A 26,481-nucleotide genomic window follows, 5' to 3' on the forward strand; every position below is an offset into this window, starting at 1 on the left:
CAGGGAAGTTCCCCACTCCAAAATTACCTTTTGTCCACCTTGCTATGGAATTCATAGACATGGTGGAGCAAAAAGAAAGAAAGATAGTGCCTGTTGATAATTGTTGATAATTGACAGGTTCACCAGGTGGGTGGAAGCATTTCCCACCACCAACTGTGATGCGTGAACAGTTGCAAAATTGCTAGTCAGAGAAGTTATACCCAGGTTTGGTGTGACTGATGTTTTGTCTGCAGACAATGGCGCCCATATCATAGGAGATGTGGTTGCCCAAGTGGCCAAAATGATGGGTGTTGGCCAGAAGTTTGTGTCCATCTATCACCCGCAGAGTAACTGGTTTACAGAGAGGGCTAATCAAACAATCAAAGGGGGGCTCGCAAAAGCCTGCCATTCCACAAAAATGAGCTGGGTGGAATGCTTGCCCCTTGTCCTCATGAAAATGTGCAGCAGTCTTAACAAAGGTATTGGGTGTACACCTTACGAGACGTTAACAAGACAACCCATGAACACACCAGGTGTTCGACCTATGACTGACCGACAGATAGACATAACTGAGGCACAGTGTGATCACATTGAGTACACTAACCTCTATTGTCAGGTCTCTCCACTCTGCCTGCAGGAAAGCAAACAAGGTTCCCCCAGGTGAAGACCCTGACGAGCTTCCCATAAATGTTGGAGACTGGGTGAAACTCAGAGTCCACAAGCAAAAATGGAACCATCCACGATGAATGGGTCCATTCCAGGTAACCATGGTAACACCAACAGCCCTGCGAGTGGCGAGAGGTCCGGCTGGCATCATCTCTCCCACTGCAAGCACCTCCCAGAGTGGAAGCCATGGATGAGCGACTGGAGGGAGGGAGAGCAGGGCCACAAGAACATCTGAAGGAGGAAGAAGGTCTGAGCCAAAGGACAGAAGCAGAGGGCCCAGACCAAAAGGCCAGAAAGAAAGATGAAGAAGAAGGCTCTAGCCAACGAGCAGAATAAGGAGACATCATTTCACACTCACACTCAGGTTCTATAACTAGGAAACAGAGACTACACCGGGTCTGGTGGTTTGTTTTACCCATCATGCTTTCCATGGGTCTCCTTGTTGGCGCAGCCACGGGACACCCTGGGGGATCTGAGGAAATCAACAAATGGATACAAATGGTGAGAAAAATTGGAAATCAGACTAAGAGGCCAGGAACCCAGGTTTTGCTATTTAGAAAGCCTACATCAACCACTGAGCTGTTCGGGAGTCAGGTTGAGCCTATGAGAAGGTTGGAGTTTGGAGTTTTTATACTTTATGCAGAGCGGTAATGAGAAACAACCTACTAGGTACACAGGACATTTCTTTGGGAGAAGAACTGAGAGGTTAGCCGGGGATCATGGGACACATGTATGTTAGGGTGGTCACAAGAAGGGAGCAAACTTACCTAATGTGGTAGAAGGAAGCAGGAAGATCCCTCTATGGCCTAGAAGTCACCTCGGGAGAGGTGAGAACTACCTTCTGTCTTCAAATTGAGAACTACCCATTCTTTACGGTGTAATTATCCCAGCAGGCACCCGTGAAGATAATTGTTAGGAAATGGAAGCTTGAGTATCAATCCCATTACTGACCTCCCTAAGCCCGAAGTCAACCCCTGCCCTGTGTCTTTGTAATGATAGGAAGGAAGGTATGGGAGATACTAGAGCTTGTCGTGTATATATGGGTCAACTGAGAGAAGAGTATAGTGATAGGGGAAACTATGCTAAAGGGGATTTTAGTGTTAGACTTACAGCAAAAGGTGACAGGTGTAAACCTTTCCAGGATAGAGGAAGGCATGAGAGCACCTTTTGGATGGATGTGGGTATGCAGTGACAAGGGGTACCTCCTGGACGGGGAGGGTGTTGTTATTTGGGGAGAACAGAAATGTACATGTTAAGAATTCCGGTCACCGACCTTTTCAATGAGACAGGTCAAACCAACTCTGGGGAACTGAAGCTTGCCAAAAGACTCATCCCAGACAATCAGGAAGCCTATGGTCATGTCCTACACCCGGGTGAGATTTTTGGTATGTCAATCATACCCTCCTGGGGTGTGGCTGTCCTGGGAAAGTGGGTAAACAATTGAACCTACTCTTTACAGGCCCATTTAATGATCCAAGGATTTAGCCAACTCTCATTAGAGTTGGCTTTAGATTACATTTCCCAGGGCATAGACATATCTGATATGTATGAATAAACCAATTAGGCACATTTGGGCAGTATTGATACAATATTTTTAATGGATATGCAATAGTTCATTGGATCAGTCAAACTTTGCACATACACTGCTGACATCTGGTGGCCAAAGTCTAAATTGTGCCTAGGCTAGAATAATTCATTATGACCATTCTCTTGCATTTCAAAGATGGTACAAAAAAAAAACTCATGTTTCTTTCTTTGTATTATCTTTAACCAGATCTAATGTGTTAAATTCTCCAACATTAATTTCACATTTCCACAAACTTCAAAGTGTTTCCTTTCAAAGGGTATCAAGAATATGCACATCCTTGATTCAGGTCCTGAGCGACAGGGAGTTAGATTTGGGTATGTCATTTTAGGCGAAAATTGGAAAAAAAGGGTGGATCTTTAAGAGATTTTTAAGGAACTTGACAACGAAACAATTTTCTTGTTATTTTGTTACTTTAACAGAACATTTCTTAAAATTTCAAACATGGTTACATTTAAATTAAAACATAAATAATGTTCTAGTAACATTCTCAAACTGGTTCGACATTGGGAATATGAAGAACTGATAAATGTGCACCTTTTCTTGATGGTAGCAAAATATCAATCACAGGGCAGAAAAGAATGGCCAAAGACTATGCACTTATGCTCAACTTTTGTGAAAAGTAACCACAACATGTCACTGAAGATGATCAGCTTGATCACCTCTGGTTTGGTAAGTGGAGTTAACTTTGTCTGCACCCACTTCAGTATGCAGCTTCCCAACTCAAAGAACCATCTGTGTGCAATTCCCACATGCCAGACGCATATGGACTGTATGTAGGATCTTCTGTTCCAAGTTCCTGGAGGCACAGGTTGAAGTTGGACAGCTGGTGGTAAACATTGGAGTGGGTCACATTTTGGTGTGTACGCCACTCCCTGCAGATTGATAGAAATGACATTGCAGACCCAGGAAATGTATTATGCTACTCTTCTGTTTTGAATGTGATGGTCACTGTGTGCTACAGTCTTTCCAGTATGTGATAGTACAGTAGGGTTTTAGTGCTCCAAAGTCATGGCTATATGGCATGAAAGTGACATGTTGGCTGTAATATTTTTGTGCATGGAAATTATGTAGACTATATATTGAATTGAAAGGAAGGAGTGATTTCAATTACATATTTGTTGTACCAATTGGGAGTGGAGTTAAGTCAAAATTAGATTTTTTTTGTACTGGTTGCTTCATATGGTGGTGTTGGTTTAATGTTGACAGAAAGGGAAAGCAAATGTTTAACCTTTTACTGCAGTGGGCTAAATCAGGGTCACACGTTGATTCTTGGTAGTTTTAAACAAATCTACTTTGAAACAAAAGCATACACCTCACATACATGGTTATGGGCTTAAAAAATAAGACACCTGTACCATGTTAGATAAGAGAGTTGAAATGTATTCCATTTTGAGTTTGCATCCCAATATTACACTTTATATACACACACATCACAGAAGACTGAAATATAACAAAACTGTTTGACAAACACCAGATTGTCATTGTAAAAAAAAAAGAAAACGTATTAATTATGGAAAATATTAATAACATTACACCCGAGGTCAAAGGGGGCGCTTTTGGTCAATGACTGCAGGAAAGGGCTACTCACACTTGTTTATTGGAAATCTTTTGCATTAAGGAAGCTTAAAACTAACTTAATTTTAGCTGTAAGGTAAATGGACTGTAAAGAAGACGCAGGGAGTCAGGAAGCAGGTGTAGTCTGAGTTTAATATGAACGAACATAGAGAGAATGCAAGAACAAGAGTAGCGTTTTTGAACAGGAACACAGATACAATTGTGGTAGCAGGATAACAAGACTGTTATATTTATGCACCAAATGGTTGTTTTATTGAATAGAGTAAGGTTCTTAGGACTCTCTCTCCTTTCAGAGTTAATTGAGATGAGTCTTTATGGAGCTTGGGTTGGCAACTGATTAAGTGATAGCACGAGAGGCAGATGACCAGAGGAAAACCCAAAGTGGCTTATAGTACCTCCAATGTATATTGGAGAGGTGGAACCAAGCATTCTGGGTTTCAGCTATATAAACTGTGCATTGTCTGTAAAGAGTAGGCTCTCAGCCCAACAGTCAAGACTTTTGTGTCGACGGTTTCAGTATTGCAATAATTGATCGATATTGACTTGTTTGAAGAAATGACAAAGTCTCTCTCACTCTCTACATAGAATATTCCACCATAAAATACTGTCTGTTGGTGATACAACAGCTAAAGGGGAAGTAATCGAAAAAATCAAGAGAAAACTGCAAGACTCAATAGAAGACAAAACAAGGAACAAACCAAAAAGACAGGCTTTTGAAGAAGTAACTATTTTTCATAAAATTGTACAGTTATCTTAGCTAGCTGAATTGTTTACTTGTTGCTAAGCAGTTGCTAGGGACTCTCCTGGAAGAAGCTAGCTAGCTTACAAAGAATAACAACAAAAAATATCTAGTTAACAGAAGAAAGGAAGACAAAATAAGGACAGAAGAAAAAGGAAAAGAAAAGGACAACAAAGTGAAACCTCTAAAGAAACAAGAGACCATAATACAAGAAACAGCACTATAGAGAGATAGAACAACAACAACGCAGCCACTGCCAGCTAGCCTACTTCAGCAGTACTGTATCATTTGAATTATTTTAGTCAATAAGATTCCTGCTACGTAAGCTTAACTTTCTGAACATTCGAGACGTGTAGTCCATTTGTCATTCAATCTCCTTTGCATTAGCGTAGCCTCTTCTGTAGCCTGTCAACTATGTGTCTGTCTATCCCTGTTCTCTCCTCTCTGCACAGACCATACAAACGCTCCACACCGCGTGGCCGCGGCCACTCTAATCTGGTGGTCCCAGCGCGCACGACCCACGTGGAGTTCCAGGTCTCCGGTAGCCTCTGGAACTGCCGATCTGCGGCCAACAAGGCAGAGTTCATCTCAGCCTATGCCTCCCTCCAGTCCCTCGACTTCTTGGCACTGACGGAAACATGGTTCACCACAGATAACACTGCTCCTCCTACTGCTCTCTTTCGTCCGCCCACGTGTTCTCGCACACCCCGAGAGCTTCTGGTCAGCGGGGTGGTGGCACCGGGATCCTCATCTCTCCCAAGTGGTCATTCTCTCTTTCTCCCTTACCCATCTGTCTATCGCCTCCTTTGAATTCCATGCTGTCACAGTTACCAGCCCTTTCAAGCTTAACATCCTTATCATTTATCGCCCTCCAGGTTCCCTCGGAGAGTTCATCAATGAGCTTGATGCCTTGATAAGCTCCTTTCCTGAGGACGGCTCACCTCTCACAGTTCTGGGCGACTTTAACCTCCCCATGTCTACCTTTGACTCATTCCTCTCTGCCTCCTTCTTTCCACTCCTCTCCTCTTTTGACCTCACCCTCTCACCTTCCCCCTCTACTCACAAGGCAGGCAATACGCTCGACCTCATCTTTACTAGATGCTGTTCTTCCACTAACCTCACTGCAACTCCCCTCCAAGTCTCCGACCACTACCTTGTATCCTTTTCCCTCTTGCTCTCATCCAACACTTCCCACACTGCCCCTACTCGGATGGTATCGCGCCGTCCCAATCTTCGCTCTCTCTCCCCCGCTACTCTCTCCTCTTCCATCCTATCATCTCTTCCCTCTGCTCAAACCTTTTCCAACCTATCTCCTGATTCTGCCTCCTCAACCCTCCTCTCCTCCCTTTCTGCATCCCTTGATTCTCTATGTCCCCTATCCTCCAGGCCGGCTCGGTCCTCCCCTCCTGCTCCGTGGCTCGACGACTCATTGCGAGCTCACAGAACAGGGCTCCGGGCAGCCGAGCGGAAATGGAGGAAAACTCGCCTCCCTGCGGACCTGGCATCCTTTCACTCCCTCCTCTCTACATTTTCCTCTTCTGTCTCTACTGCTAAAGCCACTTTCTACCACTCTAAAGTCAAGCATCTGCCTCTAACCCTAGGAAGCTCTTTGCCACCTTCTCCTCCCTCCTGAATCCTCCTCCCCCTCCCCCTCCTCCCTCTCTGCAGATGACTTCGTCAACCATTTTGAAAAGAAGGTCGACGACATCCAATCCTCGTTTGCTAAGTCAAACGACACCGCTGGTTCTGCTCACACTGCCCTACCCTGTGCTCTGACCTCTTTCTCCCTCTCTCTCCAGATGAAATCTCGCGTCTTGTGACGGCCGGCCGCCCAACAACCTGCCCGCTTGACCCTATTCCCTCCTCTCTTCTCCAGACCATTTCCGGAGACCTTCTCCCTTACCTCACCTCGCTCATCAACTCATCCCTGACCGCTGGCTACGTCCCTTCTGTCTTCAAGAGAGCGAGAGTTGCACCCCTTCTGAAAAAACCTACACTCGATCCCTCCGATGTCAACAACTACAGACCAGTATCCCTTCTTTCTTTTCTCTCCAAAACTCTTGAACGTGCCGTCCTTGGCCAGCTCTCCCGCTATCTCTCTCAGAATGACCTTCTTGATCCAAATCAGTCAGGTTTCAAGACTAGTCATTCAACTGAGACTGCTCTTCTCTGTATCACGGAGGCCCTCCGCACTGCTAAAGCTAACTCTCTCTCCTCTGCTCTCATCCTTCTAGACCTATCGGCTGCCTTCGATACTGTGAACCATCAGATCCTCCTCTCCACCCTCTCCGAGTTGGGCATCTCCGGCGCGGCCCACGCTTGGTTGCGTCCTACCTGACAGGTCGCTCCTACCAGGTGGCGTGGCGAGAATCTGTCTCCTCACCACGCGCTCTCACCACTGGCGTCCCCCAGGGCTCTGTTCTAGGCCCTCTCCTATTCTCGCTATACACCAAGTCACTTGGCTCTGTCATAACCTCACATGGTCTCTCCTATCATTGCTATGCAGACGACACACAATTAATCTTCTCCTTTCCCCCTTCTGATGACCAGGTGGCGAATCGCATCTCTGCATGTCTGGCAGACATATCAGTGTGGATGACGGATCACCACCTCAAGCTGAACCTCGGCAAGACGGAGCTGCTCTTCCTCCCGGGAAGGACTGCCCGTTCCATGATCTCGCCATCACGGTTGACAACTCCATTGTGTCCTCCTCCCAGAGCGCTAAGAACCTTGGCGTGATCCTGGACAACACCCTGTCGTTCTCAACTAACATCAAGGCGGTGGCCCGTTCTTGTAGGTTCATGCTCTACAACATCCGCAGAGTACGACCCTGCCTCACACAGGAAGCAGCGCAGGTCCTAATCCAGGCACTTGTCATCTCCCGTCTGGATTACTGCAACTCGCTGTTGGCTGGGCTCCCTGCCTGTGCCATTAAACCCCTACAACTCATCCAGAACGCCGCAGCCCGTCTGGTGTTCAACCTTCCCAAGTTCTCTCACGTCACCCCACTCCTCCGCTCTCTCCACTGGCTTCCAGTTGAAGCTCGCATCCGCTACAAGACCATGGTGCTTGCCTACGGAGCTGTGAGAGGAACGGCACCTCAGTACCTCCAGGCTCTGATCAGGCCCTACACCCAAACAAGGGCACTGCGTTCATCCACCTCTGGCCTGCTCGCCTCCCTACCACTGAGGAAGTACAGTTCCCGCGCAGCCCAGTCAAAACTGTTCGCAGCTCTGGCCCCCCAATGGTGGAACAAACTCCCTCACGACGACAGGACAGCGGAGTCAATCACCACCTTCCGGAGACACCTGAAACCCCCCCTTAAAAGATTTAGATGCACTATTGTAAAGTGGCTGTTCCACTGGATGTCTTAAGGTGAACGCACCAATTTGTAAGTCGCTCTGGATAAGAGCGTCTGCTAAATGACTTAAATGTAAATGTAATCGTGGAAGTGATGAAGTCCAAGTGTGCCTAATGAGGTGCAGGTGTACGTAATGATAGTTTGCCAGGACTGGTGGTTAGTAGACCGGCAACATCGAGTGCCAGAGCGGGAGTAGACGTGATAGAACCCCCACCGACGCGCGGCTCCAGCGACAGGAGGACGGCCCCGAAGGCGAGGAGCGGGCCGGTCGGCGAAGGTGGAAATCTCGGGTGATGTTGGGATCTAGAATGTCATCCACTGGAAGCCGAACAGCACTCCTCTGGACCATACCCCTCCCAGTCCACCAGATACTGGAACTGACCCCCATGACGTTGGGAGTCCAGGAGGGATCTGACGTCATCTGACAGGCTTCCTTCGATGTCCAGGGGAGGTGGAGGGGTGTCGTGGGAGATGGCATAAGCCAGGAGACCAGAAACCCCCATGCTGATGAGGGAAACATGAAAAGAGGGTGAGATACGGTAGTTCTAGTGGGGAGCTGTAATTTGTACATTATTTCATTGATCCTCTGGAGGAATTTGCATGGCCCCACAAACCGGGGGCTCAGCTTCCGGTAGGTCAGGCAGAGGGGGAGGTTCCTGGTGGAAGGCAGACGCGATCACCAGGATGAAACACGGGAGCCTCCCTGCAGTGGCGGTCCGTCTGCTCTTTCTGGCGGCAGATGGCGCGTTGGAGCCTCACCTGGGCAGTGTTCCAAACCTCCTCTGCAGGAGCTTCTGGGTCGGGGTCCATGGAGCCAGGGCCGGTTGGTACCCCGGGACGCACTGGAAGGGTGACAGCCCAGTGGAGGAGTGACGAAGTGAATTCTGGGCATACTCCGCCCAGGGAAGGAACCGGGCCCACTTCCCCTGCCGGTCCTGGCAGTGACTCCTAAACTCAGGCACTCTGACCAGCTTGAGCGCAACCAAAACCACGTTCGGCGAATCATCCTTGGCACAGCATATCTCATCCCTAAAGCCAACACCTCATTTGGCCGCCTTTCGTTCCAGTACTCTGCTGCCTGTGACTGGAACGAACTGCAAAAATCGCTGAAGTTGGAGACTTTTATCTCCCTCACCAACTTCAAACATCAGCTATCCGCGCAGCTAACCGATCGCTGCAGCTGTACATAGTCTATTGGTAAATAGCCCACCCATTTTCACCTACCTCATTCCCATACTGTTTTTATACTGTTTTTTTTATTTATTTATTTACTTTTCTGCTCTTTTGCACACCAATATCTCTACCTGTACATGACCATCTGATCATTTATCACCCCAGTGTTAATCTGCAAAATTGTATTATTCGCCTACCTCCTCATGCCTTTTGCACACATTGTATATAGACTGCCCATTTTTTTTTTCTACTGTGTTATTGACTTGTTAATTGTTTACTCCATGTGTAACTCTGTGTTGTCTGTTCACACTGCTATGCTTTATCTTGGCCAGGTCGCAGTTGCAAATGAGAACTTGTTCTCAACTAGCCTACCTGGTTAAATAAAGGTGAAATAAATAAAATAAAATAAAAAAATAAAAGGCTGCACTAAATTCATTATCACTACCCTCATTCCATGAGCAAAGAGACATTTTGCCTGGACGTTTTCCTCTTTCTCTGCATCTTGGAAAAACGCAATCAATCTTATTTGGTTCCAGAGCAAAGCTTGCAAGGTCCCCTGTTTTAGTGTCAAAGTTGGCAACTTAGAAGTTACTCTTCAGTGGGTCATATGATTGAGTGTAGTCTGGCCCAGGAGTGTGAAGGTGAACGGAAAGGCTCTGGAGCAACGAACCGCCCTTGGCTATGGAATCCTGACCTGTTCACCGGACATGCTACCTGTCCCAGACCTGCTGTTTTTAACTCTAGAGACAGCAGGAGTGGTAGAGATACTCTTAATGATTGGCTATGAAAAGCCAACTGACATTTTACTCCTGAGGTGCTGACTTGCTGCACCCTCGACAACTACTGTGATTATTATTATTTGACCATTGCTGGTCAATTATGAACATTTGAACATCTCCACCCGGCACAGTCAGAAGAGGACTGGCCACCCCTCATAGCCCTGTTCCTCTCTGTTTCTTCCTAGGTTTTGGCCTTTCTAGGGAGTTTTTCCTAACCACCGTGCTGCTACACCTGCATTGCTTGCTGTTTGGGGTTTTAGGCTGGGTGTCTGTACAGCACTTTGAGATATCAGCTGATGTACAAAGGGCTATATAAATACACTTGATTTGATTTTGATAGTCTATTTGACATAATTTGAGTCAATTGGAAGTGTACCTGTGGATGTATTTCAAGGCCTACCTTCGAACTCAGTGACTATGCTTGACATCAGGGGAAAATCAAAATAAATCAGCCAAGACCTCAGAAAATAAGTCTGGTTCATCCCTGGGAGCAATTTCCAAATGCCTGAAGGTACCACGTTCATCTCTGCAAACAATAGTACGCAAGTATAAACACCATGGGACCACGCAGCCATTATACTGCTCAGGAAGGAGACTTGTTCTATCTCCGAGAGATGAACGTACTTTGGTGCGAAAATTGCAAATCATTCCCAGAACAGCAGCAAAGGACCTTGTGAAGATGCTGGAGGAAACAGGTACAAAAGTATCTATATCCACAGTAAAACGAGTACTATAATCGACATAACCTGAAAGGCCGATCAGCAAGGAATATGCCAACCGCCATAAAAAAGCCAGACTACGGTTTGCAACTGCACATGGGGACAAAGATTCTGCAAAATTGGGATACATGGCTGATCCTGCTTGCACAAAACCCTCTCTCAGACCTTGTCACAGGCTTAGCATACTTCATTTCCTGATAATGGGCCATCCACTGTGGATGGGCATCCCATTGTAATAAAACTGGTTAGTTAGGTTCAAATTAAACCAGACTGACTCAACTTTGCATCCATTGAGCTACTTGGTACCATTTATACTTTTTAAACTAGAAAAGTTTTGTGCCATAGTCTGACCAAGGAATAAAGGGATACTTCAAACAACCAAAGCGGGTGGACAATGTTGATAGGACCATTGAAAGGCACAATCACAATACAATGACGCTGCAAGGTAAAAGTGGGAGGCTTGATCACTTGGGCACATTGGATACTCTGACAATAGGGGCAGTGAGTGCCAATAGTGTGGCACGCCATTATAATATAAATGAAGTGCAGATGTACATGGGACACACCGCTAATATAACATAATACATTTAAGGCACCCGTTACGGCATGTGAGTGCTAGGCTACTTTTAGAAATACTGGCTGAAATTATATAAATATGCCATTGCATTTATTTTAAATGAACAAAAGAACAACATACAATATTAAACAAAATAAACAAGGTTTTTAACCGATAGTATGTTACATCCAGGTACATTAGTGATTCACAGGAAGAATAAACCCATCATGAAACAAATGAGCCACATCTACAAGATCAGAGAGAGCAGTTAATGAGTGATTGTGACCCATAGAGAGAGGACTCATCATGGATATAACCCATTTTGGCATGGACATTGCCATTGAGGGCATCCACCATGCCTCCGCCATTTCAAAGTATTAAAAGTAGCCAACTGGATGGGGATTCCTATGGGTTGTAACATCAATGGCACTGCCCATGCTGTCAAAGACACTATAATGTCAGAGATAAAGTTGAGTCCTCTCTCCCTTTGGTGTAACACAATATCTGAAAACAAAGACGCATACTAACTATCCAAAGGAATGTGTGTTACATCAATTACCCCCGACACAAATGGGGGGGGGGGGGTGAACATGCAAAAGACAAGTCTAAGGTACGTGATTCAAACCCAACAGACATCTCTTCAGACAGGGCTCACAGAGTGGAAGAGAATGTACAATGGTGCATTATTATTCAAGTCTTAGTTTTACAAAGGGAAAACATTAAAAACATTGTCACTTCCTCCTTTCTAAATGATGAGTACATCGCTTATTCATGATTTAAGATTCCTTCATTGTTAATCAATCGCCTTTCAGAACAGAATGTCTTCGTTCTTTATAAGCGTCTCCACCACCTGTCTCTGATAGCGGATGTCATTGAGCGCCGTCATCGCATCCAGGTCTGGGGCCCGCATGAGGGTGGGCCCAAAAACAATGCCAAGGTTTTCTGCATTCATCAGGTTGTCTTTCTCATTTTGGATTACCCTTTAAAGAGGAACAGGAAAGGGTCAGGGCAAGGAGAGAGAAACAGCAACAACAACTAAAATAACCCCTTTGGATGCCATTGACATGCTCATTCAGGTCCAAATTAGTTTTCTACCATCAAACCAATTATTGGCTATTGTTAACATATAATTCCAAGTAAAAAATATGAACTCTACAATTAATAATAATAACTTACAAAAAGGTCCGTCTTGATTGCATAAGTATTTGTCCTCTAAGATTTTCCTTAAGTCACACAATAAGCTGCTTCACAAGTATTTACACATTTTAACAATAGAACCGCCATTGGCCGACGGGCATTTGATTTTGTCATTAAAATAAGGCAGAGGCTGCGGATCCCACCCCCATGGATCCCTTTTCCCCAGAACTGAAGATCCGAATCACATCGTGCATGTGATTCTTTGGCAGCATGAGAAAAATGTGACCATTCGCACAATCATCTGAAAATCTCATAAGAAATGAGGTGATGTTATTTGTCTTACAGTATGTTATACTGTACTATCATTAATACTATCATTATGTGATCTTGTAGACATTGATTCAGCTTTGATCTAACTTTATTAAACAAGTATCATTCGCCCGGGTGGCATGTTCTCTGGGCAGCTCAACGAGTAGAGCAGAGACTGTGCAAAGTAGAGAACCCAGCACATGCGCAGACGCTTCGGACCTTTAGCCGTCGGGAAGAGGGGTGCAGAGAAGACGGGACTGCAGCCACTCCTTTAAAATAAATCTGCAACATCGTCCTCTTTCTCAGACTTAAGAATTTTTTGAAACCTAATTGCCAAGACAAACAGCATTGGTACCAACACCTGATGTGTCTTTCCTCAGTTCATGATTGAATTTGAATTAACTGAATAATGATCATGACGATGGTGAAGGAGGTGATTGAATTTACAATGGCAAGAGAAACAAAGTGAATTGATGCACAGACTATCAGAGATGGATTAAAATTTGGAACCTCTCACTCTAGTTATTCATATGGAAAATTGTTATTTTAAAATGTTATTTTTTATTGTATTATATTTCATTATATTATTATAAATACTACAACAGCAGAAATCAATTGACATGGCAGGAATCAACTATTCAACGTGAGATAAAGATGCTGTTAGATTCCACTGGAACAGAGCTGCAAAATACGTGCATGCCAGGGAATGTAAGGAAAATGTGGCACCACACGTTTGACCGGCAGCATTTTCATTTAAATTACATTTGAGAAATGCACCCGTCCCATAAGTTTGGGGAAGCAAATTTTCACCATAAAAATGCACCTTTATAATATAAAATAATATTCATCAACACATTTGAAGACTGATGTAAGATCACATTACAAATAGTAGGCTGAATCAATCACTGTTTGCAAAAAAAAATAATACCCATCAATGCATGGCTGAGCGAGTATAGTGTAGAGGCCTGGGCTATATCAGATACATTTCTTCTTTCTTTGCACATGAAAAACACATTTCATGCAATTCTACTACACCTTATATGACTGGAGACATTAGCAGAACCTTTTTTAATAAGACAGATTACAGGGTAGCCTACTCTGCTGAAACTGACGATTAATAACAACAACGTTGTCCATAGAAATAGGCCTACGATAAGGGGATGCACAAATACGACGTCCATCTAAACTGGAGGAAATTATTGTCAAAAAAAAACTAACTTAAGTGGGACTGACCCAACAATGATAGTGTGAATATGCGCTGTGCGCATATTCATATGGCCGATGGTCTCCACTGCTGCCAATAAGGTATGCTATAGGACTACTGTTCTTTGCTCAATTAAGATGAACATTTTGATATCTAAAAGACAGATTAGTCTTTTCATTGTGTTCGCTTTACAGCAATAGCCATTTGCTTTCCAAACGGTGTTTTCCTGCGATTGAATTTAGAAATATTGTAATATGCCTGGCTGGGCCTCTACTTTTCAGTGACAGTCGCAAATCAACAATTTATTTGGTATTTGCAGCACTCGCTGCCTTTCCTTCCGACTGAAGCCAATGATCCTCTGTGGCCAAATCATGCTTCAGAAGTCTATTTTGAATTATTTTAAAAAGAAAATGTATCTGATACAACAGATCAAGACCATTTAGCTTAAACTGTTGATAAACTATTTCTTAACATTATTGGCGCAGCAATACGCACAAGGCAGTAGGCTACATGCAAATTTGCATTTGGCTAATGGAAAATGAAAGAAAGTTGAAATAAAAATAGAATAAGAAATAAGCTACTAGTTTCAACGTCTGTATAAAATAATTGCCTCCTGATATGGTGAGATTTTGCCTTGGCTATGTTGAAACAAGGTAAAACATGCCTCATACTATGTAGTAAAATGCTCAGGTTTCAAACAATTAATTAGCTATAGTATATGCTTTAAAAACGCATACTGCCTCCAGCTCATTGCAAAGTGGTGTGAGAATTACAAATATACATTTTTAATTGTAGCCAAAAAACTATTTTAAAAATCCTAATGGCAGTCAAAGGTGCTTCCACCAAAAGGAAAAGGCATGCTATCGCACAAGGTTAGCAGCTGCATTTTGCGACAGATACAGGGTTTCGGATACTCCCGTAAAGCCCAGCTCATTGGCTATCTAACTAGCTTTGTTTGATCCCAATTGTGCTTATTTGACAAAGTTGTTCGAGTGAAGACCGTCCGTGTCATTGGCGTGCCATGAAGGCGTCGCTTTCTGACCAAATTTGGTGTCCTATAGAATATACTACAACCCTAATGATATAGTGAGGTCTGGTTACGTTCTAGGATCTTAGAGGAATACATACGAATGTGATTTGACTGGTTGAAACAATATTTAGGGTTAGATTTTCATAGATTCTGTTCTTTGAAAATTGAACAAGCGGAAATACAAAATCGATCGTGTATGCTAAGATATGAAAAAGGATTTTATCTAACAAAACGACACTTCATGTTATCTCTGGTACCCTTTGGATGATACATTCTGAAATCTTGCTCTGATTTAAGTAAACATTTCACCTTCAGCGGTGAATTTATGAAATCTATCGCGGTGAGAAAAAAAGTGTTTGGTTGTTAAGGGACTCAAACAATAGCATATTTTTTTGCAGTAATAGCTACTGTAAATTGACAGTGCAGTTATATTTACAAGAATTTGCGATCTTGACACAAGGCACTGCATGATTTGCAACGCCGATCACTAAGTTTTAATAGACTGTAAATCTAATCATCGTCTCTACTCAATGACTAGGCACTGTACGCCTGTTTTACCATAATATACTACAATATCTGGTCTCACCTCTTTAAGTGGGCCATGAGATAACACAGCGATTCACAGTGTGCAGGTGGCAGCAGCTTCAGAGCTTCATGATGGGCCTCTAACCGCTTGTCTGGATCTGTAATCTCTAGAATCCGAAAAAAAAATGAACACACAGTCAGTGTCTGCAGGATAGGAACCATAACACACACCCAATAAAAGTCCAAATACAAATATTCATTAAAAAGGCTAAAGTTAAGGACTAACTTGCTGCCTCCATGAACCTTGGGTAGGCTTCATACGTGATAAGAGGAATAGGTAAATCCCTGAAGTACAGTTTCAGTGCGCCAGTGATTATATTGATGTCTTCATACACATTCACAGAAATGTCCGCCTTTTCACCATCTATTGGGAGACAAGAGGGAGAATTTTTAAACTTATCTATAGACGGGGCAGTTCATTAAAAGATGCCACAACGGTTGCACGCATCCAAAAAGAGAACTTAGAATTCTATTGTTTTGTGGCTTTGCAGCCGGTCTAGAGATTATAAACTCAGTTGGCACTCGATTGGCCTTACTTGATAACTGCCATTACCAATTAAATCAGTTCTTGTCCAACCTAGTCCCCGCAATCTTGCAGCAATATCAACAATAGTCCTTGGCCTAAATCCAATTGATACCCACTGACTGCCCCACCCAGAAAGCAGAATGCGATACAGTGGCAAAGGAAAAAGGTCCCTGCCTCTGTCAAAAGCCAGCTTCACATCTTCAATCAGGTCACTGAAGCCTGAGATTCTGTACAGGCCCTCAGACTGAACACCTACAGTTAGAGAACGGGAGAGAAAGACAATGACAAATTAAACAGCTTTACATTTATCAAACTAACACCAGTGCAAATTCATACCTCTCCATTACTTGTCAGAAATTTGAAAATTGTTACTGGAGGATGTCAGAAACCATAACAACCCTATAGCAAAAACAAAACATCACAAGTTGGTCATTTTCTACCGCTCACCTCTAGACTCAATCTCTTGTATGCACATGTCCACCACCATGGGTCGCTTGGAATGGTGGGCTTTTACCAGGGTTGTAAGGTCACAACTGTATACTTTCTTGACATGCTTGAGGTCAGGCTTACAGTCGTTTGGCACCATTTTGGAACACTGTTTGTGGACATTCAAACCGCAATCTGGGCAGAAAAAGAGATTAGCAATAATACTGTATCATTTAATTGAACCTTTATTTAGGCAGGGTAGTCCTGCCTAAATAAAGTATCCTTATCACAATTTAAAATGTCAGGCAGCACTAAAAACTATTATTCTGTTACAATGCATAAACGCATCCTCAATGTTATGCCAATCTGATTGCTTTTCCAATTGGAGATGACTTGTGTATGTTTTATGTAACCTTTATTTAGGCAGGGGGTCCAATTGAGACCAGCCTCATTTGGAAGGGAGCCCTGTACTACAAGAGCAAAAAGCAATTACACATTAGTTAGACAACTACTTCAAATCAATAAAAAAATACAATAGTAAGAACCCACTCTATCATGCACATCATTTCTTAAGGTCTGCAGTGGCGATCTCTGATCAATTTGCCCATAAAATGGCATTGAAAAATAGAGCAAATCAAATTGTATTAGTCACATGCGCCGAACACAACAAGCTTACTTACGAGCCCCTAACCAACAACGCAGTTTAAAAAAATACGGATAAGAATAAGAAATAAAAGTCAGAAGTAATTAAAGAGCAGCAGTAAAATAATAATAGTGAGACTATATACAGGGGGTAAAGGTAGAGTCGATGTGCGAGGGCACCGGTACTAAAGTGACTATGCATAGATGATAACAGAGAGTAGCAGTAGTGTAAAAGAGGGGGAGATGGGCAAAGCAAATAGTCTGGGAAGCCATTTCATTAGATGTTCAGGAGTCTTATGGCTTGGGGGTAGAAGCTGTTTAGAAGCCCCTTGGACCTAGACTTGGCACTCCAGTACCATTTGCCGTGCAGTAGCAGAGAGAACAGGGTGGCTGGAGTGACAATTTTTAAGGGCTTCCTCTGACACTGCCTGGTAGAGGTCCTGGATGGCAGGAAGCTTGGCCCCAGTGATGTACTGGGCCTCGGACAGATGCCGAGCGGTGATGTAACCGGGTCAGGATGCTTCGATGGTGCAGCTGTAGAACTTTTTGAGAATCTGGGGACTTATGCCAAATACTTTCAGTCTCCTGATGGGGAAAAGGTGTTGTCGTGCACTCTTCACAACTGTCTTGGTGTGTTTGGACCATGATAGTGGTCCAAGGAACTTGAAACTCTCGACCCACTCCACTACAGCCCCGTCGATGTTCACGGGGGCCTGTTCGGCCCGCCTTTTCCTGTAGTCCATGATCAGATCCTTGGTCTCGCTCACATTAAGGGAGAGGTTGTTGTCCTGGCACCACACGGCCAGGTCACTGACCTCATCCCTATAGTCTCATTGTTGACAGTAATCAGGCCTACCACTGTTGTGTCGTCAACAAAATTAAATGGTGTTGGAGTCCTGTTTGGCCACGCAGTCGTGGGTGAACAGGGAGTACAGGAGGGGACTAAGCACGCACCCAAGGGGCCCCTGTGTTGAGGATCAGCGTGGCAGATGTGTTGTTGCCTACCCTTATTTAAATGTCAGTTTTTGATTTAATACATTTGCAAAGATTTCTAATAACCATTTTTTTCTTTGACATTATGGGGTAAACAATTTAATCCATTTTAGAATAAGGCTGTAACGTAATAAAATGTGGAAAAAGTCAAGGGGTCTGAATACTTTCTAAAAGCACTGTAGGTTTTCAAATGTTTTCCCTAAAATAATGGTTCAATTAAAAAAAGTCTAATAACGGCAGTCAAGCATCCAAGCTAACTGGCTAACATTGACTAGCTACTTTAAAGACAAAAATGAGAGAACAGCTCACTGACTAATTTTACTCACCTTTGCTGAGCTGGTTAGTCTATTTTCGTGTTATCAAGAGGGTTAGTGACTAACTTAATGGCAACATTTCAATTCGTTTTTTTAAGCCAATATTTACTGGCACCTGTCATATCAACAGGCACAACTTGTCGTTCTTAAATTCATCAATTATTCTTTGCTCTGACACTCTCAAACCAGAGTGCTCTGAACTCAAGTAGATTACCAGATTGAATTTACGAACGCCCTGTAGACACTGGTATGGTGCTGTATATGACATCTCCTCGAAACCTGGTTCAAACTAGCTGTGTTAAAAGACAAAACACAAAGCAGAGACCACGGTTTGCTTCTCACCCTCCCTTTACCTGCACATTTAACTCCCTGAGCGATGAGGCCCCACATGAAGTTGGCACAATATTCACACCAGTGGGGTCCCCGGAAGGTATGCACCTGCAAGGGCGAGGAAGAGAGGATGGAAAACATGGTCACTTTTTTTACTGGATGGAAGGATAGATGGACATACTAGTCTGGATCTCCACAGCCTGCGCACATGGAAGGAGCCAATTGGGAATTATCCCTGAGAGAGATAAGCAGCACTAGAAAGCAGACTGGCAGGCCTTAATGGGGGTTGGAGAGTGGCGGTGGTGGGAGTGTGTGTGTGTGTGTGTGTGTGTATCATGGTTGACAATGCCAGGATTATCACATATCTAAAAAGGGACTACATCAAACAAATGCCTAGTTCTGCCTGGTAATGGCTAGACCAATCAGAAATGCTCATCATTTATCTGTGAAAAGCATGGTGGACTCAGACCCCTTGTTTTAGATTGTTATTTTGGGAATGGGAACGTGGAGGATAGGCATCTTGTGCAAATGACAAAACCTAAATGACTGGTGTTATAGCAGTCTGGTTATTAAAAAGAATCTCACAAAACAAAATGTATTATTTTCACATGTTCTAGTAAAATTATATCTGGCTGAGATTATTTTAGGACAAGATGGTTGCTATGTTTGGCTGGTAAGAGGTGTGGTTGGCAAGATGCAGCTGGAGGGTCCCTAAGCGTCTGGCTGGACAGAATGGGATTAAGTGCTGTGTTCTGTCAGGTTCTGTCTCCCTTTCCCAGTTTATATGAGCTACCCACGACAGGTCCGGTAGCCAGTCAGACTACACTATCAGTTGCTGAGGACGACTACAATCCCACCTCCTTCATGACTACTCAAAATGCTGCTCACTAGTCAGAAGCCGATCAGAATATAGATTTTTATCTTTTACAAACCGGCAATTCTCTCCCCCCTGTCATTCCAAAAATGTAAAATATGCCAATCAAACAACCTCAAATGTGATATAACAACTATAAAGGCAGTGAAAAAGAAAGAGCAGAAGAGCAGAAGAGCAAAAGTAAGAAGCGCTGAGCAGGCAGGTTCAGGTCTTACCTTGAAATTGTGGACTTTCTCATACTTGGTCGCGTGGTCGTTGTCCTTCAGGGTGGCTCGGCGGACCAGTGAGGTGAGCTGTGAATAGGCAAACAGTTTGAGAGGTTGCCAGAAGGTGGCAAGGGCTTCTGGGTCCCTGACCCCATCCTCACCCAGGGCTGTGGCCATAATGTCCTTCTGCACCCCCATCCTTCTTAGCCTCGTGTACCAGAGACTTCTTCCCTTCCCTGACTATGGACAACTCCCTGGATGGTATGAAGGGTGGGTAATAAAAGGGAAATTCTCCCAGTTCTCAGAACAGCTAATGTGATGCCTATGTGGAAGACTGACAAAGCTCACAGAGAAGAACTCGGAGCAGCTCAGCGCAAGCCTGTACTCAGCACCGATGCTTGTATCGTTAAAATCAACGCATCAGGTAAACCAAAACAACCCAACGAAAGCAGTAGGTAAAATCCACTAAGAATCCAAAGATCTGAAACGTAAAAAATGAAGGAAAAAAAAAGTAGTTAAGAGTATTCCTTTAAAATTACAGTGCCACAGAATTGTGTCCTTAATCCTGTGCTGATCAGGGTGTCTAAACGAGATTCCTCCTCAAAAGATCTGGCTTGACTGTGTGCATCGATGCAGATGAGGTGTGTTGCTAAGTTTATCCTCTCCATGTTGACACTGATACTGTCACTGGTGCACAGACAAAACCCAGAGTGAAGACAGCCATGGGGGGGAGCAAGAGAGAGAGCGAGCGAGTGAAAGCAGGTGGAGCATTGGGTAGTCACTGCTGAATTTAAATGTCACATTGAGAATAAGCCAATCAGAGAAAAGAACAGGCTCGGCTTTATCAACAGTGCTATAGTATATTCCTATTACCCCACAGGCAGAGGGAGAGAGAGCTCAATCCTACAATACAGCTCAATGTCACTGTAGCTCCAGGGTTGAGAGACTAGCTTTCAGATTAATGCTCATAAAAACCACATACAGAAGAAAATAAAAAATCATTACAATTCCCAACATGTTAGGATATGGCGCAATTGATTTCACTTTCAGACAACTTAGTCCTACATGGTTGTAGCTTCCAGAGTAAAACTATATAGGATCTGCATGTTTTCATAACAGCCATTTACAAAAATTATAGTACACATTACTTGTTATAGAGTGCATTCAGAAAGTATTCAGACCCCTTGACTTTTTCCACATTTTGTTACGTTACAACCGCATTATAAAATTGATTCAATCATTTTCCCCCCCTCATCAATCTACACACAATACCACATAATGACAAAGCAAAAACAGGTTAAGACATTTTTGCAAATGCATAATATATATATATATATTTTTTTTTTTAAATAACATTTTCATAAGTATTCAGACCCTTTACTTTGTTGAAGCACCTTTGGCAGCAATTACAGCCTCAAGTCTTCTTGGGTGTGACGTTACAAGCTTGGCACACCTGTATTTGTGGAGTTACTCTCATTCTTCTCTGCATTCTCCTCTCAAGCTCTGTCAGGTTGTATGGGGAGCGTCGCTGCACAGCTATTTTCAGGTCTCTCCAGAGATCTTTGATCAAGTCCAGGCTCTGGGTAGGCCACTCAAGGACATTCAGAGACTTGTCCCGAAGCCACTCATGTGCTGTCTTGGCTGGGTGCTAAGCATCGTTGACCTGTTGGAAGGTGAACCTTTGCCCCAGTCGGAGGCCCTGAGCGCTCTTCATAAAGGAGCTCTGTATTCCCCTCCGTTCATCTTTCCCTCGATCCTGACTAGTCTCCCAGTACCTGCCGCTGAAAAACATCCCCACAGCATGATGCTGCCGCCACCATGCTTCACCGTAGGGTTGGTGCCTGGTTTCCTCCAGATGTGATACTTGGCATTCAGGCCAAAGAATTCAATCTTGGTTTCATCCTTTAGGTGCCTTTTGGCAACCTCCAAGCGGGCTGCCATGTGCCTTTTACTGAGGTGGTTGTCCTTCTGGAAGGTTATCCCATCTCTACAGAGGCCCTTCTCCCCTGGTTGCTTAGTTTGGCGAGCCAGCCAGCTCTAGGAAGAATCTTGGTGGTTCCAAACTTCTTCAATTCAAGAATAATGGAGGCCAGTGTGTTTTTGGGAACCTTCAATGCTGCAGACACTTTTTGGTATCCTTCCCAAGATCTGTGCCTTGACACAATCCTTTCTCGGAGCTCGACGGAGAATTCCTTCGAACTCATGGCTTGGTTTTTGCTCTGACATGCACGGTCAACTGTGGGACCTTATATTAGACAGAAGTGTGCCTTTCCAAATCATGTCCAATCAATAGAATTTACCACAGGCGGACTCTAATCAAGCTGTAGAAACATCAAGGATGATGAATGGAAACAAGATGCACCTGAGCTCAATTTTGAGTCTCATAGCAAAGGGTCTGAATAGTTATGTAACGAAGGTATTTCGTTTTTTTATTTGTAATACATTTGCAAAATGCTGTAACGTAACAAAATGTGTAAAAATCAAGGGGTCTGAATACTTTCCGAATGCACTGTAAGCTGGAAAAGTGCATGATTGTGGATAGATCCAAGTAGCAGAAAGTGGGGTACAGATCATGATTGTAGAAGCTGGTCTCTGCCTGCAGCTCAGGACTGTTAACAATATGTACAGAACATAAAGGGATAGATAACAGCAGCCATCGGACTTAAAATCAGGCCCAGACTTGCCTGAGGTTCACAGAGGCTCTGAGAAATGGAAAGATTTCTCCCCTTCACCTTTTATCCTTACTTCTAAATTTGCCCGATTGCATCTTACCCTCACACTCTCTGCATCTCCCTCTCACCACCACCATCTTGAACCCTCTGTGTGTGTAGCACTCTCTTGGTGGTGAGGTCCAAAAGTATTTGGGCAGTGACATTTTTTGTTGTTTTGGCTCTGTACTCCAGTACTTTGTATAATTTTAAATCCTATGACTGAGGTTAATAAGGTGAAGGCGAAGGAATTTTCATCCATAGAAATGACATAGAAATATAAATTAAATTACAGCACTTTTGGTACATAGCCCATTTTAGGAAACCAAAAGTATTTGGATAAATTCACTTCTTTGAGTAGTCAAAAGCTTCGTATTTGGTCCCATAATTCCTAGCATGCAATGACAATAACAACAAGCTTGTGACATTACAAACTTCTTAAGATGCATTTGCAGTTTGTTTTGGTTGTTTTTCGGATTATTTTGTGCACAAGAGTAATGGTAAATTATGTACTGCGTCAGTTGAGTCACTTTTATTGTAAATAAGAATAGAATATGTTTCTGAACACTTATGCATTCATGTGGATGCTACCATGATTACGGATAATCCTGAATGAATTGTGAAAAATGACGATTGAGAAAGTTTGAGGCATAAATATCATACCCCCAAGAAATGCCATGACCAACAACAGGAGAGGTTTGCATTTTTGGGGGGGAATGATATTTATGCCTCAAACTTGCTCACTCATCAATATTCAAGATTCATTCAGGATTATGTGTAATCATGGTAGCATCTATATTAACGCAGAAGTGTTCAGAAACATTCTTTCCTTATTTACAATAAAAGTGACTCCAAAATGACAATACATTATTTAGCATTCATTTATATTGGGCACAAAACCTAAAACAAGCCCCAAAAAAACTGCAAATGCATCCAACAAGAGTCACAAGATTGATTGTGTGATAGGAATATGGGACAAAATAGTAAACTTTTGAATACTTTAATACACAAGTGAATTTGTACAAATACTTTTGGTTCCCTAAAATGGGGGAGGTGGGGCACGTACTTAATGTGGATGAAAATATGATATGGATGAAAATACCATCAAATTCAAGTTGACAGTATTGACTAACCAGTCATTGTATAATAAAAAAAAATCCAAAGTGCTGGAGTACAGAGCCAAAATCACCAAAAAAAGTCACTAAATACTTTGACCTCACTCTATAGAAAGCACTAACAATCATGATTAGACGGTCTTCCCTGAAGGGAAAATGCAGAAAGGATATTGAGTGATCTTGATAGTGTCCTCTGTATACATAGCCTGTTAAAGCTACCATGGGACAGACAGAAAAATACTGCCAAGATTGATCGTGTATCAGAAGAGGCCACTAGTACACACCATAGCAACTCAAGGAGTGAGTTGTGTTATTATTCTCAATAAAAATCACCTTTAATTCAGGCCTCCCGAGTGGCGCAGCGGTCTAAGGCGCTGCATCGCAGTGCTAGAGGCTTTACTACAGACCCGGGTTCATGCTGTGGCCGGCAGTCCCATAGGACTGCGCATAATTGGCCCAGCATCGTCCGGTGGGGCTATAATTGGCTCATCGTGCTCTAGCGACTCCTTGGTGCAGCTGGCTGGCGGGTCATGTTTCGGAGGACGCATGACTCCACCTTATCAGTCTGTATTGAGGGGTTGCCGGGTTGATTATGTCCAGGCTCTTCAAAAAGAACCTGCATTAGGATGATTATAGGCATTTAACTACATAGAGAGAGAAGAGTGGGAGGAGGGAGAAGAAGGCTGGGGGAGGTCAGCGAGTGAATGACCATTAGATAACTTCAGTGGTGTAAAACAAAACAAAAAAAGTATTGCATACATCCATTTGAGGCTGAATCATGAGATGAGGCATCTATATGCAGACCACGACAGTCCAACAGTAGGCATTTAGCCTACTACCATTATTTTATAGTATTTTATAGTAAGAAGAATATAATTGAACTTAGCTGAATAAAATAGAAAGGATATTTCCCCCATTCTGGAGCGAGAGTGCGCATATGATCATTTGAAACTGGTCCTATACCCTAGGTTATTTATTTGGCAACTTTAGTTGTGAATGATACAAATATTAGAAAAACAAAAGAATATGGACACCTGCTCATCGAATATCTCATTCCAAAATCATGGGCATATGAATTTGGTCAAATGGACCAAGGAGTGTGCCTGTCTGCACGTAAGTAAAAAAGAAAATTGTGCCATCTAGTTTGCTTAATATAGGAATTTGATGTGATGTGTAAGTGCACGTGAGTATGAGGTGTGTGAGATTACTAGCTGACTGCTGGCGATGACTGTTCAACTGTCTGAAGGCCAAGTAATAGAATCAGTTTTTTAGTCTCGGTTTTAATGCACCTGTACTGTCTCCATCTGTCTGACAATAGACGAGTGAACAGTCTGTGGCTCACCTGGCTGAGGCCCTTGATGATCCTCTTGGTCTTCCTTTGACACCGGGTGCTGTAGTCCTGGAGGGCAGGCAGCATGGCCCCGGTGATGCATAGGGCTGTCCACACCTACCCTTTGGACAGTCATGCAGTTGAGGGCGGAGTAGTTGCCGGACAAGGCGGTGATGCAGCCTGACATAATGCTCTCAATGCTGCCTCTCCAGAAGTTTGTTAGGGTCTTGAGGGCCATGCAGATTTTCTTCAGCTACCTGAGGTTTTAGTAGTGCTGTTGCTCCTTCACCACAATGTTGGTGTGGCGAGACAATTTCAGGTCCTCTATGATGTGCACGCCAATTAACTAGAAGCTTTTGAACCTATCCACTGCGGCTCCATCGTCTCCTATATTCCACAATAAGCTCCTTTGTTTTGTTGAGGGAGAGGTTATTTTCCTAGCACCACTCCACCAGGGCTCTAACTTCCTCCCTGTAAGCTGTCTCGTGGTTGTTGGTAATCAGGCCTACCACTGTCAAGTCGTCAACAAACATGATGATCGAGTTGCCACACAGTCAGGGGTGAAAAGTGGAGTACAGGAGGGGGCTGAGCACACACCCCTGGGGCGGGGGGGAATTTATATTTAATATACATCCCTAATTAAGCTGGTGTACTCTTCATGGGGTCCAGAACATTTTAATTCAGTTAGGGCACTATGACTACTGCTCACCTTTTAACACCAAACAGCATAGGTATTTTTCTTGTCCAGGTGGGATAGGGCAGTGTGCAGTCCAACGCCGACGGCGTCGTCCTTAGAAATGTTGGGGCGGTATGCAAATTGTAGTCTGTCAAGGGTGTCGGGTAAGGTGGAGGTGATATGGTCCTTGACTAGCCTTTCAAAGCACCACAAAAGTGAGCGCTACGGGACGATAGTAATTTAGTGCAGTTGCCTTGGCTTGCTTGGGTACAGGAACAACGGTGGCCCTGTTGAAGTGCAGATGATAGACTGGGATGGTGAGAGGTTGAAAATGTCCGTTAACACTCCAGCCAGTTGGTCTGTGCATGCTCTGAGGACACGGCTTGGTATGCCATCTGGGCTGGCAGCCTTGCGAGTGTTAACATGCTTGAAGATCCTACTCGCGTCACCTACAGAGATTGGGAGCCCTCAGTCCTCATAAGCAGTGGAGGCATACGTCAATGGGTCAGTGTCATTTTCCTCGAAACAGGCAAAAAAGGTGTTAACGGGTCTGGAAGTGAGGCATCAGTGTCCGCAACGTGGCTGGTTTTCCCTTTACAAATCGATGATTGTTTTAAGTCCCTGTCACATGAGTCTTGTGTCAGAGCAGTTGAACTGCAACTTCACTTAGTCCCTGTAATGTCTTTCTGCCTCTGTCTATATTTGCCTCTGTTTCCAGTCCCTTTACCGTGGTTAAATGCAGTGGTTCACACTTTCAGTTTTGTGCGAATGCTGCCATCTATCCACTGCTGAAATTTCAAAACACAAAAAGCTTATTTCTCAAAGTTTGTGCACAGATTTTTTTACATCTTTGTTAGTGAGCATTTTTCCTTTGCCAAGATAACCCATCCACCTGACAGGTGTGACATATCAAGAAGCTGATTAAACAGCATGATCATTAC

General features: G+C 43.7%; 1 protein-coding gene across 3 annotated transcripts in view; it reads right to left on the reverse strand.

Annotated features, from left to right (window-relative positions):
- Positions 1-11,224: 11,224 nt before the first annotated feature.
- Positions 11,225-26,481, reverse strand: part of LOC115134678 (N-chimaerin-like) — a 28,149-nt gene continuing 12,892 nt past the window's right edge. For all 3 annotated transcript variants that reach the window (XM_029668873.2, XM_029668880.2, XM_029668887.2), the window contains 7 exons: positions 19,721-19,798; positions 18,655-18,739; positions 16,374-16,547; positions 16,101-16,178; positions 15,627-15,764; positions 15,402-15,507; positions 11,225-12,115 (listed from right to left, as the gene is read on the reverse strand). In XM_029668873.2, coding sequence (XP_029524733.2) covers positions 11,944-12,115; positions 15,402-15,507; positions 15,627-15,764; positions 16,101-16,178; positions 16,374-16,547; positions 18,655-18,739; positions 19,721-19,798 — 831 coding nt within the window. In that variant the 3' untranslated portion in view covers positions 11,225-11,943. The remainder of the gene's footprint in view (positions 12,116-15,401; positions 15,508-15,626; positions 15,765-16,100; positions 16,179-16,373; positions 16,548-18,654; positions 18,740-19,720; positions 19,799-26,481) is intronic.

This window comes from Oncorhynchus nerka, linkage group LG2, assembly GCF_034236695.1.
Source record: "Oncorhynchus nerka isolate Pitt River linkage group LG2, Oner_Uvic_2.0, whole genome shotgun sequence".
Taxonomy (NCBI): Eukaryota; Metazoa; Chordata; class Actinopteri; order Salmoniformes; family Salmonidae; genus Oncorhynchus; species Oncorhynchus nerka.